The sequence below is a fragment of the Anomaloglossus baeobatrachus genome, chromosome 6 (genome assembly GCF_048569485.1).
Source record: "Anomaloglossus baeobatrachus isolate aAnoBae1 chromosome 6, aAnoBae1.hap1, whole genome shotgun sequence".
Classification (NCBI taxonomy): domain Eukaryota; kingdom Metazoa; phylum Chordata; class Amphibia; order Anura; family Aromobatidae; genus Anomaloglossus; species Anomaloglossus baeobatrachus.
The window spans coordinates 446,021,019-446,048,511 of record NC_134358.1 but is presented as its reverse complement, the minus strand read 5'-3'; the positions used below and the strand labels follow the sequence as shown (position 1 = coordinate 446,048,511).

The window sequence follows — 27,493 nt, the reverse complement described above, 5'->3', positions numbered from 1 at the left end:
GTTCTTTCTTATGTTGTTTTGTTCTTTTTGTTCGTATCTGGGTTTGTCATTTACTGTGGTTATTGTCAGTTCATTTGCATGCAGGAATCTTCCCTCTCTGTTGCTTAGCTGGGAATCTCCCTGCAGCTATGTTTGGAGTATTGCTCCTATAAGTCCATGTGTTTGTTGCTTGTTGAATTTGTAATGGTTCCTGCTTTCTGTTCATTGGTTTGACAAGAGCACCTGATATAGGACGGAGTTCAAATCATGCGATGAGGACTTTTGGTACTATCAGGTATTTGGATTTTTGTAGGGTTTACTCTGACCACCATCAGCCCCTTTTCTATCCTTTCCTATTTAGTCAATGGGGCCTCACCTTTGCTAATCCTATCATCCATCTGTGTATTGTGTTTTCCTATAACATCGTAGTCTTTGAATGTGGGGGGCTTGCTATACTTTTGCAGTCTAGAGAGTAATTCATCTTTCCTTCCTTTAGGATAGCTAGTTCTCTGGCTGGGTTTGCGGTGTATAGGATGTTAGTTCACCCCTCAGCTACTTCTAGTGTTGATGGTTAGTAAGGAGAGACGTGGGGGGACGCCACGCGTATCGCTGCGGACAGCTTCGTCAGGGGAGGGGTGACGAAGCTGTCCGCATCGATACGCGTGGGGTCCCCCCACGTCTCTCCCTTTTGTGGGTACTGCCTCGTGCTTTCAGCTCCCTTCACAGGTTGGGAGCATGATATACGATATATGTCTTTACTCAGGCACCTGATTGATAGCCATCTGTGAGTTTGTTTGGCACAGGTTCTGGTTAACCCTTATGCCTAATGTATTATGTGCACTGTGTGATTCTGCATGACATTGTTTTGTCATCTGCTATCCCAGCAGGTTTGGTTGGCTCCATTCAGGGCCATTCTCAGCTGTAATTTTCAGTTACCAGTACAGCTTATAGGTGTTTTTCCTGGCACAGGATTTATCCTGATAGATTGTTTATTTGCTCTAACATATGCAATTCAGGAAATACGGCAGCAGGTTATCTGTCCCTCAGTGATTGGACTTATTTATACATTATTGCGTTCCTTGCACAGGGTGGCAACCCCTCATTCCCATCATGAGAGATGTGGGGGTCTTTTGTACATTTGATATGTATTTTAAATGATTTTAATCATGTTTTGTGTGTAATCTTGATTGTTTAATAAAATGGACTATTAATTATATTGAGGATCACTGTGATATGATTTTATCCTTTGGATTGCGCGTCCCTTATGCATGAGCTTTCCTCTCCCCAGTTGTGGTTAGTAAGGGGATGGCGGCCAGATTAGTTGCCAATGCTCTTGTCACCTTTTTTGCCAATGATCTATTGTGATCTTCCATGGTTCCGGATCATAACACCAGTGATTGGCAGCTTTCTACTTAGGCAGAGTGTATGCAGGAAGCTACTAATCAGTAGTGTGGGTGGGGCTATACATTATTCTGCCCTCAGAGAACTGGAATATTCGCAGCAAATACAATTGTTCTATCAAAACTGCAGCATGTAACGCACGGCGGTGATAAGGCGGTGAGTGGGAGTGGACCCACTGGATTACAGGGGGGACCTGGGCTTACTCTGATATGGGAGGGGCTTGGCTATGTGCCTAGCAGGTAGACGTCAGGTGCCACTCCCAGAACAGTGTCCAGGACTGTGGCAGCTGACTCCTAGGGCAGAAATGGGCTTGGATATGGACAGGAAGAGTCTCTAGTGCTGACAGGTGCAGGCCAGAAGGCTGAAGCAGACAGGATGGCTGGTGCAGGCAGGTACGAAGGGTACGGCTGGAACATGGGGAAGGTACAGGTAGTGGACACAAGTGAGGGGAACTGACAATGGACAAACGAGACCTGACAACTAGGTAGCTAGAAAGACATTAACTGACTAACTGACCATGTTGCTCAGGCACCTCCCCTAGTGGGAGGATGCCTTAAGAACCTAGTGCCTCTCAGCCATTATTGAAAGGCACTTTTGGGAATAGGTGCACTGGCACTTTAAGAGAGTGAACATGCACAAGTGCCCTAAGAGCACTCCCGGGGAACCTGTGCAGCATGTACAGGCCCCTGAAGCAGGAGGCAGGAGAGACACATATGGAAGATAGTGGGGAGGCAAGACAGGAGGCAGTCCGTTCACGGCGGTGAGTAAGTTGGCATCCTTGCTGGAGTGGAGAGGCAAAACTCTGCAGGGATGCTGACAATACACAGCAAGAAGTGCAGTAAGTGATACATCACATGAATCATGGTCTCTGTCTCTACATCATGCTGCTGTCTGTTGAGGTAGCAAAAATCTGGTGACAGATTCCCTTTAACAGCCAAAATCAGATTTCTAGACCCTTCAGTGATATCTTTGTTCTATATCTCTCAACTTTGACAACAGAATCACTGAAATTGTCTGGGAAATCATGACTAGTAAAGGGCTGAATCGCAGATAACCATGACAGGTGAGTCTAACCGGATTAAAAAAAAAAAATGGTTACGGCCCGGATATCTGGCGAGATACCATTCACATTATAAGTCTATGGGGACCAGAATACAGTGATTAAAAATGTTGCTAGAGGGGATAGGGGGATATAAGCAAGCAGGCTGCACTTAACAAGGCTCCAGTGTGGCAGTACACTGTTTCCAGGCTGCTCATTCACTTTCGGGGCCCCTCATTACCTTCATTGCATATGCACTGCTTTCCCCACTCACCAGTGTCTCTGATTGGCTGCAGTTAGACGCACCCTCCACCGAGAGTGGCAGCGGATCAACTGACTGCTTCAAATCACAGACACTATGTGCGTCTATCGTGGTATAAAAAATAAATAAATAAATAAAATATTTGGCGTAAGGTCTTCCTATATTGTGATACCAGCACAGATAAAGCCCAAAGCTACAGGCTGCAGCCCCCAGCTGTGCGCTTATATTAGCGGTCTATCAAAATAAGAGGAACTGCATGCGGCTCTTTAAAAAAAAAAACAGCATGCAGTCACCCCAATTTTGATACCCAGAAATGATAAAGCCCGACAGCTGGGCGCTGGTATTCGAAGGCTGGGGAGACCTATAATTATTGGGCTCCAATAGCCTAGAATTGTTTCAACCATTTGATGCAACAATCCCAGTCCTTTACTGGTGTGGTGGCCTGGTGTGTGCAAGAATGGTATATGTTCGCCCGCTGCGGACTTCAGGCAGAGACTGAGCCATTAGTAGTGACATCACTCAGGTAAGTTGCAGGCATAGCTGGATGTTCCCACAGCCCTCCACCTGTGACCACTGATAACCTGACCTCAGGGGACCCCAATGAACTCAGTGATCCCACCTCAGGTGAAGTCGATGAGTTTAGTAAAGTTACCTAAGGTAAAGTGATCTGCGGTCACAGGTGGAGGGCCATGGGAACCTCAAGCTGTGCCTGCAACTTACCTGATTGCTGTGGCTTAATCTCTGCATGAAGTCTCCAGCGGGCAGTAATGTACCATGATTGCGCTCTGTGCCTTCAGTAATGTAGCAGAGCTGGAATCATCGTGGGACTTCTGGTGGATTACATTGGACCTGAAGGGGTGTTTGGGGGTTAATAAAGTGGTGAAAGAGGGTGCTTTTTTTGTCTTTTCTTTCAAATAAAGGATTTTTTGGGTGTTTGTGTTTATTTCTATTCATTTACAGATTAGTAATGGTGGGGTCTCATAGACACCTCCCATTACTAAATTAGGGCTTAGTGGCAACTATGAGCTGTGATTACCCCCCTATTACTCTGATTGCCACCGCACCAAGGCAATCGTGAAGAGCCGGGTAAAGTGCTGGAATTGTTGCATCTAATAGGGGTGGTGGAAAGCAGTGCGGTTCATATGCAATGAAGGTTATGAGTGACCCCAGAATTGAATGAGCAGCCAGGTAGCAGTTACAGATGCGCCAGAGACTCGGTAAGTACCGCCGATTATTTTTCCTTCATTTTTTTATATTACCTGAGTGCTGGATCTAAATCAATACCCGGAATTACCTGAAAACTCCAGGCCCAGCACTCGGGTACATTTGAACCAGCGCGGGTCCAGACTTTTATAGTCCGGATCCGTCCATCACTAATCATGACAGCAATAGTATACATCTGCACAATTATCTTGAATTGTATAATTAAGTCATACTCTCTATGAATTGCACTGCAGACCACAATAAAATGTTAGAATTGCTTTTGCTTTAAGCATTACACTGTACAAAAAAAAACCTTCAAATTGTTATCCCAATATTATTATGCTTAAATAAATGCTTAAAAAAGTTGACTTGCCCTGTAAATACAAGGACTGAGTCTACGGGGTTATGTGGTCCCATCTGGATATCAAATAGTAGCAGAAAACCTGATTCCAGTGTTATGTCACTTACTGGGCTTCTTGCTATAGTTTTCATGAGATGCTGCTGTCTTTGTCCCAACCCAATATTGGCAGCTTTCAGCCTATGCATTGCAAAATGACCTGCTGCATGTCATTCATGAATCGAGAGCATAGTTATTGTCTACAGCGATGGAGATCTGCTTCACTTACTTCTTTTTTTTATTGTCATACGGAATAGAAAACTGTCCTACTATACACAACATAGAGGATATTCTTTTCACTAGTTATTTTCTAATTCTCTTTTTCTAAGATACACATCATACCTCTTCTGAAGTAAACATGACAAGTCGGGGAACACTTGACAGCCCTTTCTCTTTTATGTCAGGACAGAACTTGTACCTCGCTAAATTTACAGCATACATATTGGATACGGAGCCACCTAGAGATTAATTAGAAAACATTTTACATGGGTTCATGCATCTAAGTAACAATCTCATTTCATTTACTAATGCTGGTTCCTGGTTAAGTCAGAAAATTCTTTATAGCTTTTTTCTGTTCTTCACCAGGTTTTTGCCACCTAATCTGGGAGTCTCAGAATGTAGAGACAGAGACCCTGACTCTAGTAATGTGTCACTTACTGATCTGCTTCCTGTGGTTTCAATAAAATCGCTGTTTATTCAGCACGAGATTATCACTGGTAGTAAACCAACTGCCATGTAGTCATCAATATTCCTGAGCCTGTGTAACCGCACCTCAACACTGATTGCCAGCTTTCTGCCTATGCACAGTGTACACTGCAAGTTATCAATCAGTTGTATGGCTGGTTATACTGAGCTCAGTATTCAGAGAACTGGTGGATCTGCAGCAGAGAAAACAGTGATTTTGCATTGCATGGTAGCTCTCACTTATATTGGAAGGCACAATGCTCCTCCACAATGGCGATAGATGAGGGCCATGATTTATAATGGGGTTTACTGGGTTCATCCAAAATATCCTATGCATAGATGAACAGACAAACTATTTTTGAATGCCATGCTAGTTTTCATATAAAATAATATGCTATGTCATAAGTTAATTGGACCTTCAAGATACAGTGGCTTGAGAAAGTATTCGGCTCCCTTGAATTTTTCAACCTTTTCCCACATTTCAGGCTTCAAACATAAAGATAAAAAATTTAAATTTTATGGTGAAGAATCAACAACAAGTGGGACACAATTGTGAAGGTGAACGAAATGTATTACTTATTTTAAATTTTTGTAAAAAATAATAAACTGAGAATTGGGGCGTGCAATATTATTCTGCCCCTTTTTTAAGTTAATACTTTGTAGCGCCAACTTTTGCTGTGATTACAGCTGCAAGTCGCTTGGGGTATGTCTCTATCAGTTTTGCACATCGAGAGACTGAAATTCTTGACCATTCTTCCTTTGCAAAGAGCTCGAGCTGAGTGAGGTCGGATGGAGAGCATTTGTGAACAGCAGTTTTCAACTCTTACCACAGATTCTCGATTGGATTCAGGTCTGGACTTTGACTTGGCCATTCTAACACCTGGATACATTTATTTGTGAACCATTCCATTGTAGATTTTGCTTTATGTTTTGGATCATTGTCTTGTTGGAAGATAAATCACCATCCCAGTCTCAGGTCTTTTGCAGACTCAAACAGGTTTTCTTCATGAATGGTCCTGTATTTGGATCCATCCATCTTCCCCTCAATTTTAACCATCTTCCCTGTCCCTGCTGAAGATAAGCAGGCCCAAACCATGATGCTGCCACCACCATGTTTGACAGTGGGGATGGTGTGTTCAGGGTGATGAGCTGTGTTGCTTTTACTCCAAACAGATCATTGGGCATTGTGCTCAAAAAGTTTGATTTTTGTTTCATCTGACCAGAGCACCTTCTTCTACATGTTGGTGTGTCTCGCAGGTAGCTGGTGGCAAACTTTAAATGACACTTTTTATGGATATTTTTGAGAAATGGCTTTCTCCTTGCCACTCTTCCATAAAGGCCAGATTTGTGCAGTGTACGACTGATTGATGTCCTATGGACAGTGTCTCCAACCTCAGCTTTAGATCTCTGCAGTTCATCCAGAGTGATCATGGGCCTCTTGGCTGCATCCCTGATCAGTCTTTTCCTTGTTTGAGATCAAATTTTTGGTAGATTTGCAGTGGTATGATACTTCTTCCATTTCAATATGATCGCTTGCACAGTGCTCCTTGGGATGTTTAAAGTTTTGGAAATCTCTTTGCTACCAAATCCGGCTTTAAACTTCTCCACAACAGTATCACTGACCTGCCTGTTGTGTTCCTTGGTCTTCATGATGCTCTCTGTGCTTTAAAAAGAACACTAAGACTATCACAGAGCAGGTGCATTTATATGGAGATTTGATTACACACAGATGGATTATATTTATCATCATCAGTCATTTAGGACAACATTGGATCATTCAGAGATCCTCAATGAACTTCTGGAGTGAGTTTACTGCACTGAAAGTAAAGGGGATGAATAATATTGCACGCCACAATTTTCAGTTTTTTATTTTTTACAAAAATTTAAAATAAGCAATAAGTATCGTTCACCTTCACAATTGTGTCCCACTTGTTGTTGATTCTTCACCATAACATTACTTTTTTTTATCTTTATGTTTGAAGCCAGAAATGTGGGAAAAGGTTGAAAAATTCAAGGGGGCCGAATACTTTTGCAAGGCACTGAAGATATGAACGGAGACTAAGTATAATATTTCAGAGAAGCCAGAGCTGGTATATTTCTTTTCTATGGATTTATTTCACAAGATAATTTCTTTCACTTATAGCAATGGTTTTCTACCTATAGCCCTGTATCTAAATATTCAGGACAATGAAAAGTTTGCCCACAAGCTCTCGTTATAGAACTGTCCCCATCCAACTGCACCTCTGAGACATACCTGGACTAAAAATGCCATCTCCTTCCTTCCAACCTAGAAATTCCATCATCTTCAACAGGACAGCCTCTTCAGTGAGTATAAATACAGGGGATACTTCATAGGTGTATCTAAATGAAATGAAACATGGACAGGTTTATATAGTAAAAACGTACACATGTTTATTTTTTGCTATTACAAAGCTTTAGTTTACTTTTTTAGTTTTTTTTTATATGATTTACTAAAAAATGATTTTCCTCGCATCTAATTTATTTTAAATGGTTTCTAAGAAAAACATTGTAAAAAAAACTATCAAAGTTTTACTTTATATTATAATGAACCGAGTAAAGCTCCATTTACACTGGAGTTATGGCTTCATTTTCCACCAAGTCATGCCATATGTTATATACCTTCAACAGTAAAAAGTAAAAAAAAAATAAAAAAAATTTTGGAAATAGAAAAATGGGGTCTACTATTTTCTAGAAAAAAAGTTTCACTTTTGTACACAAACAGTATTTGGTAGTGCAAAATGAATTGGGCAGAGGTGTCGTATCAAGCATGATCTATGATGAAGAATACAATTGTTTCTTTAAAAAAACTTTTTTCAACTAAAAAAGAAACTAAATCTGATTTTTGTTTTTACAATCTGCCACCACCTCTAAAATTCAGCTTCAATGTAAATAAAAATGATTATTTTATGCCGCGAATAGACCCCATCACCTACCATAGCTTTCTGGCATGACGTACAGAATGAATTACTTATTGGCCAAGGAAAGCCTTATTTACAAGAGAAATTCATAAAATTCCCTGCATTAATTATATTTAATAAATCGAACATGAACACTCCCTCTATGGATCAGTGCATCAATTTAATTGCTATTAAAAATAATGCTACGTACACACTTGGGTTCAAAGCTTCAGTAATAAAACGTGCTGCTAAAGAGTAATGATCCATTCCCCCATACAACTGATTGAAGAATCTTGGATGACCTTAAAACAAGACAAATGTATGAGCTACCAAGCAAATGACTACAATATAGACGTATTGTAATACAAGAAAGGCATGCTAGACAGATTGTTGTGCATGTTATACGTTAAGGCTCGCCCATCAATAACGGCTTACGACAACTAGGTAATAAATAATAATGTTATATACCACTTGTCAAGGTTTATGGAGTGTAGTTAACTTTTACAGTATATCATTTAGGTCGGCACTGAAACAATATCATGTAGTATCAGTTCTCCCATCACTTTAGAATCTGTGTGTCCTTAATAGTAATTCTTTAAAAGATTTTTTTTTCGAAAATTGGATTAGCGTGGAGAATGTGATAATGATATAACAATGACTCGCTAATTAAGTCCTCTCCACTGTTACTCCTCCAGTGCTGCTAGTGTTCTTTACTACAGCAAATAACTGGCCTCGGCAATGATGTCTGTATATATGGTACAAGACTGCTGAGGATAATGATGGACTGTGCTGCTCACACGGATGTATGGCTGTCACAATTGCCTCCCTGTTTTTGGAGACTAGTGGCAGCTTGAGATCTGGAGCCTCTTATCTCTAGGGCTCTGCTTTTAAATGTCATTTCATTTCCTTTGGCACTGAAATAGTTATTCCCAATTTTTCTGTTTGCAATCTCTGCTGCAGTTGCTTTATAGACACACTCCCTTGTGCTTAAATAGCCGGGTATCCCAGCAAGCTTTGCTGACTATACAAACCATTTGTAGGAAAACTGCCTTGGTGGAAGGAGCTGCTGCAGATAGTCTGGAAGTTGTATCCTCTCCTCCTTTGGTTCTAGAGTCCCCGTTTGTCTCCCTAACCCTTTTGACTCTTTAATGTAGTGGTAGGCTAGTAAACCTCACCTGCCTCTCACTATTCAGGGCCTCTATAGGGTTTCCTAGGGACTAGAGATGAGCGAACCGGTCCCGGTTCGGCTCGAGGCCGGTTCGCCGAACGGGGGTCCCGTTCGAGTTCGGTTCGTCGAACGTTCGACGAACCGAACTCGAACGTATAGGCTATAATGGGAGGCAATCACAAACACATAAAAATGCATTATAAATGTACACAAACAGTTAATAAACATTGCCATAACACTTACCGGTCCTCGCGATCCCTTCTGCACTCTGTCTCCTGCCGCTATTCCATCCGATGATCGCTGAATCCTCCCGGTGACCTGCACTGCCAGCAGAGAAGCAGGACCTATCGTGACGTCAAAATAGCCATGTGACCAGTCACGTGGCTATTATCTCATTGGCTACAGACTGGTCACATGACTATGACACGTCATGTAGGACCTGCGAGTGCATCTCTCCGGTACACGGTGCACATATGTGTATCGCCGTGTACCGGCGACATGCTCTAGCACACGGTCGACTCCCCGTTCCGTTAGGGACCGGCTGACACAGCCGGTCATTAACGGAGATCACCGTTGCCATAGCAACGCAGTTAGCGGTGACGTCACCGCTAACCGCGGCTCCGGGAGCACCGTTGCTACGGTAACGCGTCTGTCAGCGTTACCGCTAGCAGCCAGCAGTGATCACTCACGGAGTGAAGGCTGCACGCTGCTTCCCGATTGTAGTGAGCATTGTAGTTAGGATGGAGGTTCCCCAGCCCCAAGTGATGCCCCTCACTACAATCGTCACTACTACTACACTAGAAAGAAAGAAGACAGAAGAGCAGGATCGTGGAGGGCTGACAGGGGTAATAAAGATGGAGTCTCTAATGTGTCTGTGTATTTATTTCTATTAAAGTATTTTTTCTCTGTGTGGTGTCTTTTTTTAACCCTTTATTGGAGATTCTTAATGGCCGGGTCAAACGTGCCTGACATTAAGAATCTCTGGCTCAATACTGGCTGGTAAAACAAAGCCAGTATTAACTCATGATTACCCAACAAGCCACCCGGCTCCAGGGCTGTTGGAAGAGTTGGATACAGCGCCAGATGATGGCGCTTCTATGAGAGCGCCATTTTCTGGGACGGCTGCGGACTGAAATCCGCAGCAGAGGCGCCCACAAACCTCGGGCTAACCTGTGCTGCGGATTCCAATCCCCAGCTGCCTAGTTGTACCCGGCTGGACACAAAAATAGGGCGAAGCCCACGTCATTTGTTTTTTAATTATTTCATGAAATAAGTGAAATAATTAAAAAAAACGGGCTTCCCTATATTTTTGGTTCCCAGCCGGGTACAAATAGGCAACTGGGGGTTGGAGGCAGCCCGTGGCTGCCAGCTGTACCTGGCTAGCATACAAAAATATGGCGAAGCCCACGTCATTTTTTTGGTGGGCAAAAAACTTCTGCATACAGTCCTGGATGGAGTATGCTGAGCCTTGTAGTTCTGCAGCTGCTGTCTGCTCTTCTCCATACAGACAGACAGCAGCTGCAGAACTACAAGGCTCAGCATACTCCATCCAGGACTGTATGCAGAAGTTTTTTGCCCCCTGAAAAAATTATGTGGCTTCGCCATATTTTTGTATGCTAGCCAGGTACAGCAGGCAGGTACGGCTGCCCCCAACCCCCAGTTGCCTATTTGTACCCGGCTGGGAACCAAAAATAAAGGGAAGCCCTTTTTTTATTATTTCATGAATTTCATGAAATAATTAGAAAACAAATGACGTAGGCTTTGCCCCATTTTTGTGTCCAGCCAGGTACAACTAGGCAGCTGGGATTGGAATCCGCACCACCGGTTGGCCTGAGCTTTCTGGGCCCCACTGCTGCGAATTGCAGTCTGCAGCCACCTCAGAAAATGGCATTTTCATAGAAGCGCCATCTTCTGGCGCTGTATCCAACTCTTCCAGCACCTGCCTGCTATACCTGGCTAGCATACAAAAATATGGCGAAGCTCACGTCCTTTTTTTGTAGCTTTTTGGCAAAAAAAAAAAAAAATGCTTCCCTGGATTTTCCATTGCCAGTGAAGGTAACACCAAGCAGTGGGGGTTAGCAGCCAGTAGCTGCTTGGATTACCCTTAGCTAGCAATACAAAAAATGCAGTGGGAGCTAACATATATTTTTTTTAATTATTTATTTAAATAACTAAAAATAAAATGGGCTTCCCTGTATTTTGATTGCTGGACATCACAGTGCTGTAAAAATAAATCTTTAAAAAAATGACGTAGCGCTCCGCGGTATTTTTGATTCTCAGCGCAGATAAAGCAGACAGCTATGGGTTGCCACCCCATCTGCCTGCCGTTACCTTGGTTGGCAATCAAAATACAGGGAAGCCCATTAATTTTTTCTATTTAAAAAATAGTTAAAAAAAAAAAATTACGTTGGGTCCCCCCATTTTTGATAGCCAGCTAGGGTAAAGCAGACGGCTGTAGCCTGAAAACCACAGCTGGCAGCTTTACCGTGGTTGGGGATCCAATGTGGAGGTCCCCTCAGGCTCTTTTTTATAATTATTTTATAAATATTAATAATTACACAATAAAAGTAGGGGACCCCCCAAATTGGATCACCAGCCAAGGTAAAGCGGACAGCTGTGGTCTGGTATTCTCAGGGTGGGAAGGTCCATAGTTATTGGGCCTTCACAGCCTAAAAATAGCAGGCCGCAGGCACCCCAGACGTGGCGCATCCACTAGATGCGCCAATCCTGGCGCTTCACCCCAGCTCATCCCGTGCCCTGGTGCAGTGGCAAACGGGGTAATAAATCGGGTTGATACTAGCTGTAAAGTCACCTGAGATCAAGCCCAGCAGTTTGTGATGTCATGGCGTCTATTAGATACCCAACATCATAAACTGTCAGTACTAACAAAAACAAAAAAATCGACAAAAGAAATTTATTTGAAAAAACAGTCCCCAAAACATTTCCTCTTTCACCAATTTATTGTAAGAAAAAAAATAAAGGGGTCCCACGACGACTCTGGACCGTCTAGAATATGGGGGGGAGACACTCAGGGAACGTATCCCCCATTTTCTAGGAGTGCGGACCCTTCATGTGAGGAGTGTGGGTGCAATGAATCTGCACTCACTCTCCCCGGGTCCACAGCAGCAGAGTCCATGTCGTAATGGTTGCTACCAAAGCTGCAATGCCCTGCTCATGAGGTAAGGGCATGCCTAATCAGGAGAACTACTGTAGAGGAAGCTCTGCTCACTGGTATATAGGTGCTCAGAGGTAATAATAGATAAAATTAGTGAGTAACCTCGGCACTCTATATCTCCCAGACTAAAGCGGGCTTTACACACTGCGATATTGCCTGAATTTTGTCGTTGGGGTCACGGTTTTGGTGACGCACTTCCGCAATCGTTAGCGATATAGCTTTGTGTAACAGCGTTCAGCGATGTAAAATCGTCGCAAAAGCGTGATTTATCGCTAATCGGCTACACGGGTCCTAATTCCCAAAAATCGTTACTTCAGCAGTAACGAGGTTGTTCCTCGTTCCTGCGGCATCACACATCGCTGCGTGTGACGCCGCAGGAGCGAGGAACGTCTCCCTACCTGCCTCCCGGCCGCTATGCGGAAGGAAGGAGGTGGGCGGGATGTTACGTCCCGCTCATCTCCGCCCCTCCGCTGCGATTGGGCGGCGGTTCAGTGACGTCGCTGTGACGCCGCACGGACCGCCCCCTTAGAAAGGAGGCGGTTCGCCGGTCACAGCGACGTCGCCGGACAGGTAAGTATGTGTGACGGCTCTGGGCGATGTTGTGCGGCACGGGCAGCGATATGCCCATGTCGCGCAACAGATGGGGGCGGGTACGCACACTAGCGATATCGGGACCGATATCGCAGTGTGTAAAGTAGCCTTAAGTCAGTAAGTCACAACGGATAGTAATGCAAAATCACTCTTTATTGGTCCGTATTAAGAAAATTTTTTTTTCATAAGCATATATGTTTTTGTCCAAAACAAGTTACAAATGACGTTTCGGCCTGAGCCTTCGTCAGATTGGACTTATCTGCATGTAATCATGAAAAATGACAATAATCAGTATCACATAAGAGTGAGAGAACAATAACATAAACTCGAACAATGTAGAGGTACAATTGGGATGCAGCAAAAAAATTGCAACACAGCAAGAAATGAAACACATGATACAAATGTCATAATACAGTACAAGGACAATATAGTAATGACAAATATGGGGTCAGAGTAGACTTAGACAGCTCTGGTACGAAAGAGATGTCAATCATAAAGTAACATGTGCAGTAGGTGTAGAGCTACACTATGCATGGCAGAGCTAATGGGTAGACCGACCATAGAAAAAGTAGAGAAAAAGTGGAGAAAAAGTGGAGAATAAGTGGAACATAAGAGGAGAAAAAGTGGAGAAAAAGTGGAGAAAAAAGTGGAGAAAAAAGTGGAGAAAAAGTGGAGAAAAAGTGGAGAAAAAGTGGAGAAAAAGTGGAGAAAAAGTGGAGATTAAGAGGAGAAAAAGTGCAGAAAAAAGTGGAGAAAAAGTGGAGAAAAAGTGGAGAAAAAGTGGAGAAAAAGTGAAGAAAAAGTGGAGCATAAGAGGAGAAAAAGTGGAGAAAAAAGTGGAGAAAAAGTGGAGAAAAAGTGGAGCATAAGAGGAGAAAAAGTGGAGAAAAAGTGGAGAAAAAGTGGAGCATAAGAGGAGAAAAAGTGGAGAAAAAGTGGAGAAAAAGTGGAGCATAAGAGGAGAAAAAGTGGAGATTAAGAGGAGAAAAAGTAGAGAAAAAGTGGAGCATAAGAGGAGAAAAAGTGGAGAAAAAAGTGGAGAAAACGTGGAGAAAAAGTGGAGAAAAAGTGGAGAAAAAGTGGAGCATAAGAGGAGAAAAAGTGGAGAAAAAAGTGGAGAAAAAGTGGAGAAAAAGTGGAGAAAAAGTGGAGATTAAGAGGAGAGAAAGTGGAGCATAAGAGGAGAAAAAGTGGAGAAAAAAGTGGAGAAAAAGTGGAGAAAAAGTGGAGAAAAAGTGGAGATTAAGAGGAGAAAAAGTGGAGCATAAGAGGAGAAAAAGTGGAGAAAAAAGTGGAGAAAAAGTGGAGAAAGTGGAGAAAAAAATGGAGAAAAAGTGGAGAAAAAGTGGAGAATAAGAGGAGAAAAAGTGGAGAAAAAGTGGAGAATAAGAGGAGAAAAAGTGGAGAAAAAGTGGAGAAAAAGTGGAGCATAAGAGGAGAAAAAGTGGAGAAAAAGTGGAGAAAAAGTGGAGAAAAAGTGGAGCATAAGAGGAGAAAAAGTGGAGAAAAAAGTGGAGAAAAAGTGGAGAAAAAGTGGAGCATAAGAGGAGAAAAAGTGGAGAAAAAGTGGAGAAAAAGTGGAGCATAAGAGGAGAAAAAGTGGAGAAAAAGTGGAGAAAAAGTGGAGAAAAAGTGGAGCATAAGAGGAGAAAAAGTGGAGAAAAAAGTGGAGAAAAAGTGGAGAAAAAGTGGAGAAAAAGTGGAGATTAAGAGGAGAAAAAGTGGAGCATAAGAGGAGAAAAAGTGGAGAAAAAAGTGGAGAAAAAGTGGAGAAAGTGGAGAAAAAAATGGAGAAAAAGTGGAGAAAAAGTGGAGAATAAGAGGAGAAAAAGTGGAGAAAAAGTGGAGAATAAGAGGAGAAAAAGTGGAGAAAAAGTGGAGAAAAAGTGGAGCATAAGAGGAGAAAAAGTGGAGAAAAAGTGGAGAAAAAGTGGAGCATAAGAGGAGAAAAAGTGGAGAAAAAAGTGGAGAAAAAGTGGAGAAAAAGTGGAGCATAAGAGGAGAAAAAGTGGAGAAAAAGTGGAGAAAAAGTGGAGCATAAGAGGAGAAAAAGTGGAGAAAAAGTGGAGAAAAAGTGGAGAAAAAGTGGAGCATAAGAGGAGAAAAAGTGGAGAAAAAGTGGAGAAAAAAGTGGAGAAAAAGTGGAGCATAAGAGGAGAAAAAGTGGAGAAAAAGTGGAGAAAAAGTGGAGCATAAGAGGAGAAAAAGTGGAGAAAAAGTGGAGAAAAAGTGGAGCATAAGAGGAGAAAAAGTGGAGATTAAGAGGAGAAAAAGTGGAGAAAAAGTGGAGCATAAGAGGAGAAAAAGTGGAGAAAAAAGTGGAGAAAACGTGGAGAAAAAGTGGAGAAAAAGTGGAGAAAAAGAGGAGAAAAAGTGGAGAAAAAAGTGGAGAAAAAGTGGAGAAAAAGTGGAGAAAAAGTGGAGATTAAGAGGAGAGAAAGTGGAGCATAAGAGGAGAAAAAGTGGAGAAAAAAGTGGAGAAAAAGTGGAGAAAAAGTGGAGAAAAAGTGGAGATTAAGAGGAGAAAAAGTGGAGCATAAGAGGAGAAAAAGTGGAGAAAAAAGTGGAGAAAAAGTGGAGAAAGTGGAGAAAAAAATGGAGAAAAAGTGGAGAAAAAGTGGAGAATAAGAGGAGAAAAAGTGGAGAAAAAGTGGAGAATAAGAGGAGAAAAAGTGGAGAAAAAGTGGAGAAAAAGTGGAGCATAAGAGGAGAAAAAGTGGAGAAAAAGTGGAGAAAAAGTGGAGCATAAGAGGAGAAAAAGTGGAGAAAAAAGTGGAGAAAAAGTGGAGAAAAAGTGGAGCATAAGAGGAGAAAAAGTGGAGAAAAAGTGGAGAAAAAGTGGAGCATAAGAGGAGAAAAAGTGGAGAAAAAGTGGAGAAAAAGTGGAGAAAAAGTGGAGCATAAGAGGAGAAAAAGTGGAGAAAAAGTGGAGAAAAAAGTGGAGAAAAAGTGGAGAAAAAGTGGAGAAAAAGTGGAGAAAAAGTGGAGAAAAAGTGGAGATTAAGAGGAGAAAAAGTGGAGAAAAAGTGGAGAAAAAGTGGAGCATAAGAGGAGAAAAAGTGGAGAAAAAAGTGGAGAAAACGTGGAGAAAACGTGGAGAAAAAGTGGAGAAAAAGTGGAGAAAAAGTGGAGAAAAAGTGGAGCATAAGAGGAGAAAAAGTGGAGAAAAAAGTGGAGAAAACGTGGAGAAAAAGTGGAGAAAAAGTGGAGAAAAAGTGGAGATTAAGAGGAGAAAAAGTGGAGCATAAGAGGAGAAAAAGTGGAGAAAAAAGTGGAGAAAAAGTGGAGAAAGTGGAGAAAAAAATGGAGAAAAAGTGGATAAAAAGTGGAGAAAAAGTGGAGAATAAGAGGAGAAAAAGTGGAGAAAAAGTGGAGAAAAAGTGGAGAATAAGAGGAGAAAAAGTGGAGAATAAGTGGAGAAAAAAATGGAGAAAAAGTTGAGAAAAAGTGGAGAGAAAGTGGAGAAAAAAATGGAGAAAAAGTGGAACACCCTTTGGTACCTTTCATGTGGCACTAAGGGGTGCTTAGCTTTGTATTTAGCCAAAAAAATGAAAAAAAAATGACATAGGGTTCCCCCTAGTTTTGTAGCCAGCTAGGGTAAAGCAGACGGCTGCAGCCTGCAGACCACAGCTGGCAACCTCACCTTGGCTGGTAATCCAAAACTGAGGGCACCCCACGCTGTTATTTTAAATTAAATAAATAATTAAAAAAAAAAACACGTAGGGGTCCCCCAAAATTGGATCACCAGCCAAGGTAAAGCAGACAGCTGGGGCCTGATATTCTCAGACTAGGGAGGTCCATGGTTATTGGAATCTCCCCAGCCTAAAAATAGCAGGCCGCAGCCGCCCCAGAAGTGGCGCATCCATTAGATGCGCCAATCCTGGTGCTTCGCCCCAGCTCATCCCGCGCCCTGGTGCGGTGGCAAACGGGGTAATATTTGGGGTTAATACCAGATGTGTAATGTCACCTGGCATCAAGCCCTGGGGTTGGTGAGGTCAGGCGTCTATCAGATACCCGACATCACCAACCCAGTCAGTAATAAAAAAAAAATAGACGACAAACACATTTTTATTTGAAAAAACACTCCCCAAAACATTCCCTCTTTAACCAATTTATTAGATTGAAAAACAAATCCAGGTCTGGTGTAATCCAAGGGGTTGCCATGACGATGCACACTGTCCCAGTCAATGAAGAGCAGGATGTTCCCCATTGGCTGGGAGAGCAGTGCAGTGACCTGAGCTAACATCAATGGGTCAGCCCAGGTCACTGCAGGGGGGTGACAAGTGCTGCTGTCAGTGAGGTACATTACCTGCGCTGATCTCCAGCACACTGACAACCCCTGTCACTGAGGTCAATGACCGGCGCCTTCACATCAAGTATCGCGAGAGGTCCGTGACGTCACCGCCAGTGTCAGTCTCGGGTCGGAAGCGATAGGTGATGTGACAAGCGGCGGCCATGGAGGACAGTGACAGCGCTGAGGTCGGGATGGCGGGACTTCATCACCGCAGGTAAGCCGAGCGAGCGAGCGAGCGGGCGGGCGGGCGGGGGGGGGTGGGGGGGTGGATGTGTGTGTGTGTGTGTGTTTGTGTATGTGTATGTATGTGTACATGCCGCGGGCAGGAGGGGGTGGAGCGAGCTGAGCGGGAAAGTGTGGGCTTCCTGCACGTAACTAAGATAAACATCGGGTTACTAACCAAAGCGGTTTGCTTGGATACCCGATGTTTATCTTGGTTACCAGCTTGTGGCAGGCTGCCAGCGATGGCTCCTGCTCACTGTAGCTGTAAAAAGCCCTGCTTTTTGCTGCTAGAACCGTTCTCGAACGTATCTAGAACTATCGAGCTTTTAGCAAAAAGCTCGAGTTCTAGTTCGATCTCGAACAGCCCAAAAATCACTCGAGCCTAGAACTGGAGAACCACGAACCACGAACCGCGCTCAACTCTACTAGGGACCCAGGGTGCTGCTCGGCGACAGTTGTGGAAATTTTATAAGGACTGGTTAGGACACCAGAGACAGCCCAGGTGAGGTTAGGAGATGACCATCTACCCTCTCACTAGTGCCAGGGCCCACCATTGTTATTATGTCCTCAGTTTTTCCTCCTTGTCTGTAGTGTTGCTTAGGTGTTTTTTAGTTTTGCGTCAGACCTTGTCTGAACACGGTCGCCATGCTCGTTGCATGACAATGGCACAGTATTTTTTTATTTTATTTTATTTTATTTTTTTTAAAAACCCAAACCTCTTCAACAAGGTATTGCTATTTTAAAAGTATTTCAAGTATGGCTTTTGAACCACAATTTTAACCCCATCACCACCTGGCAATTTTCCTTTTTTTCTTTCTGTTTTTTCCTCCTTTTCATCCAAGAACTATAACTTTCATATTTTTCTGTAAATATACCCATATGACAGCTTATTTTTGGAAGGATGAGTTGTACTTTTGAATGAAACCATTAATTTTGCCACATATTGTAGTGGAAAACAAGAAAAAAATTCCAAATGAATTGACATTGCAATAAAGTGCAATTCCACAATGTTTGGTTTTTTTTATTTATTTACTTACCATGGTAAGTAAATGGTTACTATATGGTAAACTGACCTGGCAATATGATTCCCCATGTCAGTACAAGTTCGTAGATACCAAACATGTATATAGTTTTTTTTTTATTTTGGTGGTGAAATTTTTTTAAAAAAAATTGTCAAAAAAAATTGCATTATTGGCGCTATATTCCGAGACCCATAGCGTTCTCATTTTTCGTACTCTAAGGCTCAGTGATGGCTTATTTTTTGCGTCCTGATCAGAAATTTTTAATTATAGTATTTTTGGGAGATTTAATACTTTCATCGTCTCTTATTGCATTTTTTTCAATGTTTTAGATACTAAAAAACATAATTCTGAAGTTTTGATTTTTTTTCTTGTTACACCGTTTATTGATGAGATTAACCTCTTCACTTTAGGGCATTTTCCATTTTTTTGTTTTCGTTTGTTGCTCCCCTTCTTTCAAGAGCCATAACTTTTTTATTTTTTCATCAATTTTGCCATATGAGGGCTTATTTTTTGCAGGACAAGCTGTACTTTTAAATAAAACCATTAGTTTTACCATATAATGTACTAGAAAATGGGAGAAAATTCCAAGTTCAATGAAATTGCAAAAAAAGTGCAATTGCACGATTGCTTTGGGGGTACTTTATTCACCATATTCAATATAAGGTAAAACTGATTTGTCAGTATGATGCCTCAGGTAAGTACACATTTATAGATACCAAACATGTATTTTTTTTTTTTATACAAGTTCTGAAAAAAAATTCTGAAGTTTGTCCAAAAAAAAAAAAAAGAGTTGCGCTTTTGGCGCCATATTCCGCGACGCGCAGCATTCTCATTTTTCGGGATCTGGTGCTCAGTGATGGCTTTATTTTTGTGTCTCGAGCTGATGTTTTCACTGATACAATTTTTGCCCTGATGCTACTTTTTGATCGCCTGTTATTTCATTTTATTGCAATGTTGTGACGACCCAAAAAACGTAATTTTGGCCTTTGAAATTTTGTGGGCGCTATGCCGTTTACCGATCACATTAACCCCTTCACGACCGCGGGCCGTAAAATTACGTCCTATTTTAACGTGACTTAACGACCAGGGACGTAATTTTACGGCCTAAACTTCATTTGATTGCCGTGGCCATAGCAACGGCTTTCAAATGATGTCCCCTGCTGTTTCTTACAGCAGGGGACCTTTGCTTGACCCCAGGGGGGGCGGCATCGCCACCCCCTATTGACGATCGATGTGATTGGCTGTTCAAATCTGAACCGCCAACCACATCGATCGCACTAATTTCGGCAAAAATAATGCCCGAATTAGTGCGATCCTGTGAGATCCAGCTATGAGATGCCGCAGCTGCAGCAGCATATCATAGGTGGACCTCAAACATGCCGCCCCCAGCCCCTGCAGCACTGATTGGAGCGATCGTGCTATGACGCGCAATCGCTCCAATCAGTGTGCAGTGGGGCGGTGTGATCTGCCGGTGGCCGCCCTCCCCAGGCCTGTGCTGGCCTGTGAGCCCTCCCCCAACATGTCTGCAGCGTGGAGTGGCTGGTACTTTTGGTACCACGCCACCGCTGCTGCTGCCGCCGCCGCCTCTGATGTCTCCGCCGCTGCAGCTCTAATGGTAAGTATTCCGCTCCCTGCGCGCTCCCGTGAAGGCCCCTGCGCGCTCCCGTGAAGGCCCCTGCCCGTGCCCCCCCCGATCTGCCCCCCTACGCCCCGATCTGCCCCCCCGGCATCCCGATCTGCTACCACCGCTGCTGCTGAGGTCACCGCTGCTGCTGCAAAGTGAGTACTGTGCTCACTTTGCAGCCCGTGCGCGCTCCCGTGGTGCCCCTGCGCGCTGCCGTGATAGCCCCTGCCGTGCCCCCCACGCGATCTGCTCCCCCCAACCACCCCCCCCCGACATCCCGATCCGCTCCCCCCGCGATCTGACTGCCTCCCCCATTATTTCTATTCTGCTTCTGCAGCTCCCTCTCCGGTCTCCCCCTCTGCTCTCCCCCCCTCCCCCTCTGCTCTCCCCCCCTCCCCCTCCCCCCTCCCCCCTCCCCCTCTGCTCTCACCCCCCCTCTGCTCTCACCCCCCCTCTGCTCTCCCCCGACGTCCTCTTACCTGTCTTCACCAGCCTGATCACATCTGCGTCCATCGCTGGGTCCTTCCTGGGCATTCTGCTGATCTGCCTGCTGCTCCTGTAAAGCTGTCCATCTCTCTGCCATCTGTTCCTCTGCAGCTCTTCTGGTCAGTGATCCTCCTGCTAGTCCTCTGGGTACTGTGAGTATAACTTTTTTTTTTTTTTCCGTATCCCCTGTCCATTTTTACACCTCATCCGTCCGTGCGTCCCGCCAAGCGCTGATCAGGGATGCAGATAACGGATCGGCATCCCTGCTCAATTTTTGGCGTGACTTTTTTTTCCGTATCCCCGACGCTTTTTGTATCGCATCCGTCCGTGCGTCCCGCCAAGCGCTGATCAGGGATGCAGATAACGGATCGGCATCCATGGTCAATTTTTGGCGTGACTTTTTTTTCCGTATTCACGACGCTTTTTGTATCGCATCCGTCCGTGCGTCCCGCCGAGCGCTGATCAGGGATGCAGATAACGGATCGGCATCCATGGTCAATTTTTGGCGTGACTTTTTTTTCCGTATTCACGACGCTTTTTGTATCGCATCCGTCCGTGCATCCCGCCGAGCGCTGATCAGGGATGCAGATAACGGATCGGCATCCATGGTCAATTTTTGGCGTGACTTTTTTCCGTATTCACGACGCTTTTTGTATCGCATCCGTCCGTGCGTCCCGCCAAGCGCTGATCAGGGATGCACATAACGGATCGGCATCCATGGTCAATTTTTGGCGTGACTTTTTTCCGTATTCACACGCTTTTTGTATCGCATCCGTCCGTGCGTCCCGCCGAGCGCTGATCAGGGATGCAGATAACGGATCGGCATCCCTGCTCAATTTTTGGCGTGACTTTTTTCCGTATTTGCGACGCTTTTTGTATCGCATCCGTCCATGCGTCCCGCCAAGCGCTGATCAGGGATGCACATAACGTATCTGCATCCATGGTCAATTTTTGGCGTGACTTTTTTTTTACGTATCCCCGACGCTTTTTTTTATCGCATCCGACCGTGCGTCCTGCAGCGGCCGATCAGTGCACTGCGTCTGTGCGTTTGAAAAGTCAAATGGCGCTCCTTCTCTTCTGAGCCCCGCCATGCGCTCAAACAATTACTTTCCACCACATATGAGGTATCTGCGTACTCAGGAGAAATTGCACAATACGTTTTATGGTGCATTTTTTCTTGTTACCCTTGTGAAAAAAAAAGCTACCTAGTTGAATCAACCGTTTTGTGGTAAAAAAAAAAATTTTTCTTTTCACGGCTCAACGCTATAAACTTCTGTGAAGCCCCCAGGTGTTCAAAGTGCTCACCAAACATCTAGAAAAATTATTTGAGGGCTCTAGTTTCCAAAATGGTGTCACTTGTGGGGGAGCTCCACTGTTTAGGCACCATAGGGGGTCTCCAAACGTGACATGGTGTCCGCTAATGATTCCAACCAATTTTGCTGTCAAATGGCGCTCCTTCTCTTCTGAGCCCCGCCATGCGCCCAAACAATTACTTTCCACCACATATGAGGTATCTGCGTACTCAGGAGAAAATGCACAATACATTTTATGGTGCATTTTTTCCTGTTACCCTTGTGAAAAAAAAAGCTACCTAGTTGAAGCAACCATTTTGTGGTAAAAAATTTTTTTTTTCTTTTCACGGCTCAACGCTATAAACTTTTGTGAAGCCCCCAGGGGTTCAAAGTGCTCACCAAACATCTAGAAAAATTATTTGAGGCCTCTAGTTTCCAAAATGGGGTCACTTGTGGGGGAGCTCCATTGTTTAGGCACCTCAGGGGGTCTTCAAACCCGACATGGCGTCCGCTAACAGGTGCAGCTAATTTTGCACTCAAAAATTCAAATGGCGCTCCTTGCCTTCCGAGCACTGCTGTGTGTCCAAACATTTGATTTCCACCACATATGAGGTATCTGCGTACTCAGGAGAAAATGCACAATACATTTTATGGTGCATTTTTTCCTGTTACCCTTGTGAAAAAAAAAGCTACCTAGTTGAAGCAACCGTTTTGTGGTAAAAAATTTTTTTTTTCTTTTCACGGCTCAACGCTATAAACTTTTGTGAAGCCCCCAGGGGTTCAAAGTGCTCACCAAACATCTAGAAAAATTATTTGAGGCCTCTAGTTTCCAAAATGGGGTCACTTGTGGGGGAGCTCCATTGTTTAGGCACCTCAGGGTGTCTTCAAACCCGACATGGCGTCCGCTAACAGGTGCAGCTAATTTTGCACTCAAAAATTCAAATGGCGCTCCTTGCCTTCCGAGCACTGCTGTGTGTCCAAACATTTGATTTCCACCACATATGAGGTATCTGCGTACTCAGGAGAAAATGCACAATACATTTTATGGTGCATTTTTTCCTGTTACCCTTGTGAAAAAAAAAGCTACCTAGTTGAAGCAACCGTTTTGTGGTAAAAAATTTTTTTTTCTTTTCACGGCTCAACGCTATAAACTTTTGTGAAGCCCCCAGGGGTTCAAAGTGCTCACCAAACATCTAGAAAAATTATTTGAGGCCTCTAGTTTCCAAAATGGGGTCACTTATGGGGGAGCTCCATTGTTTAGGCACCTCAGGGGGTCTTCAAACCCGACATGGCGTCCGCTAATGAGTGCAGCTAATTTTGCGTTCAAAAATTCAAATGGCGCTCCTTCCCTTCCGAGCTCTGCCGTGCACCCAAACAATTGATTTTTACCACATATGGGGTATCAGCGTACTCAGGAGAACATGCACAATAAATTGTATTGTGTACTTTCTCTTTTCTCCCTTGTAAAAATGAAAATTTTATGGCTAAAGTAACATTTTTGTGTTAAAAAGTAAAATTTTCATTTTTTCCTTCCACATTGCTTTGGTTCCTGTGAAGCACCTAAAGGGTTAATAATCTTATTGGATGTGGTTTTGAGCAGTGTGAGGGGTGTAGTTTTTAGAATGGGGTCACTTTTGGGTATTTTCTGTCACCTCGGCCTCTCAAAGTCACTTCAAATGTGATGTGGTCCCTAAAAAAATTATTTTGTAAATTTTGTTGGAAAAATGAGAATTTGCTGATGACCTTTGACCCCTTCTAACTTCCTAACGGAAAAAAAATTTGTTTCGAAAATTGCGCTGATGTAAAGTAGACAAGTGGGAAATGTTATTTAGTAACTATTTTGTGTGACATATCTCTCAGATTTATGGGTATAAATTTTCAAAGTTTGAAATTTGCGAAATTTTCAAAATTTTCACCAAATTTCCTAAATTTTCACAAATAAACGCAAAAAATATCGGCCTAAATTTACCACTGACATGAAGTACAATATGTCACGAAAAAACAATCTCAGAATCGCCAGGATCCGTTGAAGCGTTCCAGAGTTATAACCTGTCAAAGTGACACTGGTCAGAATTGCAAAAAATGGCCCGGTCATTAGGGTGTTTTAGTGGCCGGGGGTGAAGGGGTTAATTGATTTTATATTTTGATATATTGGGCGTTTCTGAATGCTAGCATTTCTGAATATGTGTATATTTTTTATTGTTTGATTTTCAATGGAGCAAATGGGGGGTAATTTGAACAATTTTTTTTAAATATTTTTTAAAACTTTTTTTACAATTTGTATTTATTTTATAGAGTCTCCCTACAGGACTTTATGGATCAGTAGTCTGATTGCTTGTGCATGTCAGTTGATCAGAGCTGCACAGTTCTGATCAGCAAAAATGCACTGTTCCTTTAAGAGTCTCCGCTCTGTCGGCTCTTGCAGGAACTACGCCATGGTGGCATCAAGGCTCATCACATGCGCTACCATGACAACCACCGACATGTGCCATGATCACCGTCGGTGGTGATTACCTCGACATGATGAATAACGTACCTGTATGTCATTGGTCATGAAGAAGTTAATTGATTTTATATGTTGATAGATCAGGCATTTCTGACTGCAACAATACCAAATGAGTATTTTTTTTAATTTTTTTTAATTGTTTTATTTTAAATGGGGTAAAAGGGGATGATTAGAACTTTTGTATTTTTTTATTTTTTTAAGCATTTTTTTACACTTTATATTGTTTTTACTAGCTGGATGTAACTAGTGTACAGGCGTGGTTTTCTAATGCAACCATGCCTGTTAGAGGAATGTGTCAGCTGATAAGATCATCTAAGATGTGCAGTGAGAAATGCGGGCTCGCCTCAAAGGGAGGGACACAACCTTGGATCTACTGGTACGTTGAAGGTCGGGAAGAGGTTAACACTAAGTTCTGGAGTTTGGGCACACAACCATACTAATGTAGCATAGTGCGTACAGTGCTTTTGCATTCTTCATTAGTACATGCAATAAGAGATAACTTATTTGCCTTTAATAAAAAGTCTCTGTCTCCAGAACAAGCCAGTTGCACATAAAAGTACACATTTGACCCATAGAATTCACTAGGCTCTGCTATTGGAACCCATGTGATACAAAAGCAAGAAAGTCTCAACAAAAGGGAGAATTATGTTAGCAAAAATATGCAACACAAAACATTATTTGTTAAATGTGCTATAGACAAGCATAAATACCATTTGTGTCATTTCATCTCATTGTACTGATTGGCAGTTAATAAAAACAAAATAATTACAAAAGGCAATTATTCTTCAGGAACTGACAGCATATTACATTGGCATAGTTGTGTCTTAAACAGGGCTCAGTCAACTAATCTATGAGTACTGGGGCCTCCTGACTTACCCTGACTACAGACATTAGGGGGAAAGAAGAATCGGGCATGTGGATCTGACAAAGCCTTCTTCTCAGCCAACTGCTCTCTCATCTGTATGGTTATACAGGCATGACTAATGACAATCTGTGTCACACACTATCTGATAGTCTATATGGAATATACAGAATATCACAAAAGTGTGTACACCTCCTTTTCATGGGACAACACTGAAGATATGACACTGATACAATATAAAGTAGTCCGTGTACAGCTTCTATAACAGGCGTGGTTTTCTAATGCAACCATGCCTGTTAGAGGAATGTGTCAGCTGATCAGATCATCTAAGATGTGCAGGGAAAAATGCGAGCTCGCCTCAAAGGGAGGGACACAACCTTGGATCTACTGGTACATCCAAGGTGCCCTCTAAATAACAACATTCTTTTGCCCTCTAAATAACAACATTCAGCCATTAAAGTCAAAACCACTGGCAACAAATATGACTACAGCCCTATGTGAGAATGGTCAAATTGTGTCCAATTAGCCATTTTCCCTCCCCGATTTCATGTGACTCATTAGTTTTACAAGGTCTCAGGTGTGAATGGGGAGCAGGTGTGTTAAATTTGGTGTTATCGCTCACACACTCTCATACTGGTCACTATGAAGCTCAACATGGAACCTCATGGCAGAAAATTCTCTGAGGATGTGAAAAAAATTGTTGCTTTACATAAAAATGACCTAAGTAATAAGAAGATTGCCAATATCCTGAAACTGAGCTGCGGCACTGAGGCAAAGACCATACAGTGGTTTAACAGGACAGGTTTCTCTCAGAACAGGCCTCACCATGGTTGACCAAAGAAGTTGAGTGCACATACTCAGCGTCATATCCAGAGGTGAAATATTTTTGAAAAATCCGAGTGGTATACTCATTTTTGTGACATACTAAATATGGTTTGTAATATGTTTCTGGTCATGTGAATACAGTGTAGGACTGTGGTGGCCAAGGTCCACAAGTAACATTGACTCTAAGGGCCCACAACAAAAGTAACATTGGCTTTGAGGGCCCACTATTCAGCTACATGAAAATATTGCATTCCCCTCTTTTGCCTAGTTACCTATGCTTCAAAATAATAATAAAGTAGGTAGTTTGAATGAATGAATGCATGAATCACTGAATCAATGAAGGAATGATGAGAAGCTGCTTTTGTTTGTAAATAGTGAATCAAATGTATTAAGCCAACATGCAGTGAAGTGAGAAGATTACTAATGCACAGGGGTCCACCTGAGAATTCACCTACCCCCCCCCCAACCCTATGGGCTAGTCTGAGTCTGGGTTCAAACACCCCACAAACTTGTCTATTTAAATAGATCAATAGAGGTAACAAAAAAAGATTAGTCATTAGCCAAAATCTCAACATCATTAATGAAATCTTCACTTTTTCATAATAATTTAGAAAACCTGTATTTGCGAACAAGACCCGTCATCTTACACCATAGGACAATACTCTAAATAGCTCAGTCGGTACATTTAATCTTGTACAACTATGCGAAAAATAAAAGTGAGAACAAAATAAAAGAGATGAATGTGCCGACTTCTTTATAGCGTTTTATAAAAGCCCTTTGAAGATTGACTGCATTGAAATGTAAATGTGGTGTGCCATGTTTTCAATTAACCTTGTCACTTTAAAAATGTGCGTCCCAGATAAGCTTTCATCTGTGTCACTCTGGCCGTCTACTACAGGGTCAGTTTTTTCCATTAGCAGAGGAATTATTGAGTCAACAGAATTAAATAAAAAATAGATTGTTTGTCAATTCATTGCCATTATTTGTTAGAAAATGTGAAATAATTCTAAGATAAACAGTCAAATAAATCTTGTCCATATTGTCGGAATACGGAGATTGGTACGTTACAATGAATTTATCACAATTAAATGACTGATGTCATAAAATAAAATACAGATCCATTGGATCACTACTGTGCCCCTCGTCATTTGTTACGCATTTTTATGTTTATTGTGTATATAATGAATTCCCTTTTCATTAATTCCAATCAAAACGTAATTTATATTCCTGTAAAAAAAATATTAATTATTGAATTAAATATGTTCAATAAACATGTAGCTATTAACCTGCGGATTAACCCCACATCTGTAGGTTAATAGACTTTTTTTAGCTGACAGCTTCCCTTCAAAGCTCTTTGTCGCGCCTAAGCCATTGCTTACAAAGACGTTTCTTTTCATGAACACTTGCATTCCACCTTACCTAGATATTTTAAGTTTTTGGTTTTAACTCATTATTTTAACTCATTATTGTGAAATTTCCAGGTTTTTTTTGTACTGGAGGTTTATGAAGTAGATAACAACTGAGCGCTAACTATTGAAAGAAT

At 42.5% G+C, this 27,493-nt stretch overlaps 1 protein-coding gene across 1 annotated transcript in view; it reads right to left on the bottom strand.

The window, feature by feature from the left end:
- The window catches only part of GADL1 (glutamate decarboxylase like 1), a 495,595-nt gene that overhangs the window by 312,445 nt on the left and 155,657 nt on the right, over positions 1 to 27,493 (bottom strand). The window contains exons 4-6 of the mRNA XM_075315246.1: positions 8,095 to 8,185; positions 7,220 to 7,326; positions 4,624 to 4,739 (exon numbers count right to left, since the gene is read on the bottom strand). Of these exons, the coding sequence (XP_075171361.1) occupies positions 4,624 to 4,739; positions 7,220 to 7,326; positions 8,095 to 8,185 (314 nt within the window). The remainder of the gene's footprint in view (positions 1 to 4,623; positions 4,740 to 7,219; positions 7,327 to 8,094; positions 8,186 to 27,493) is intronic.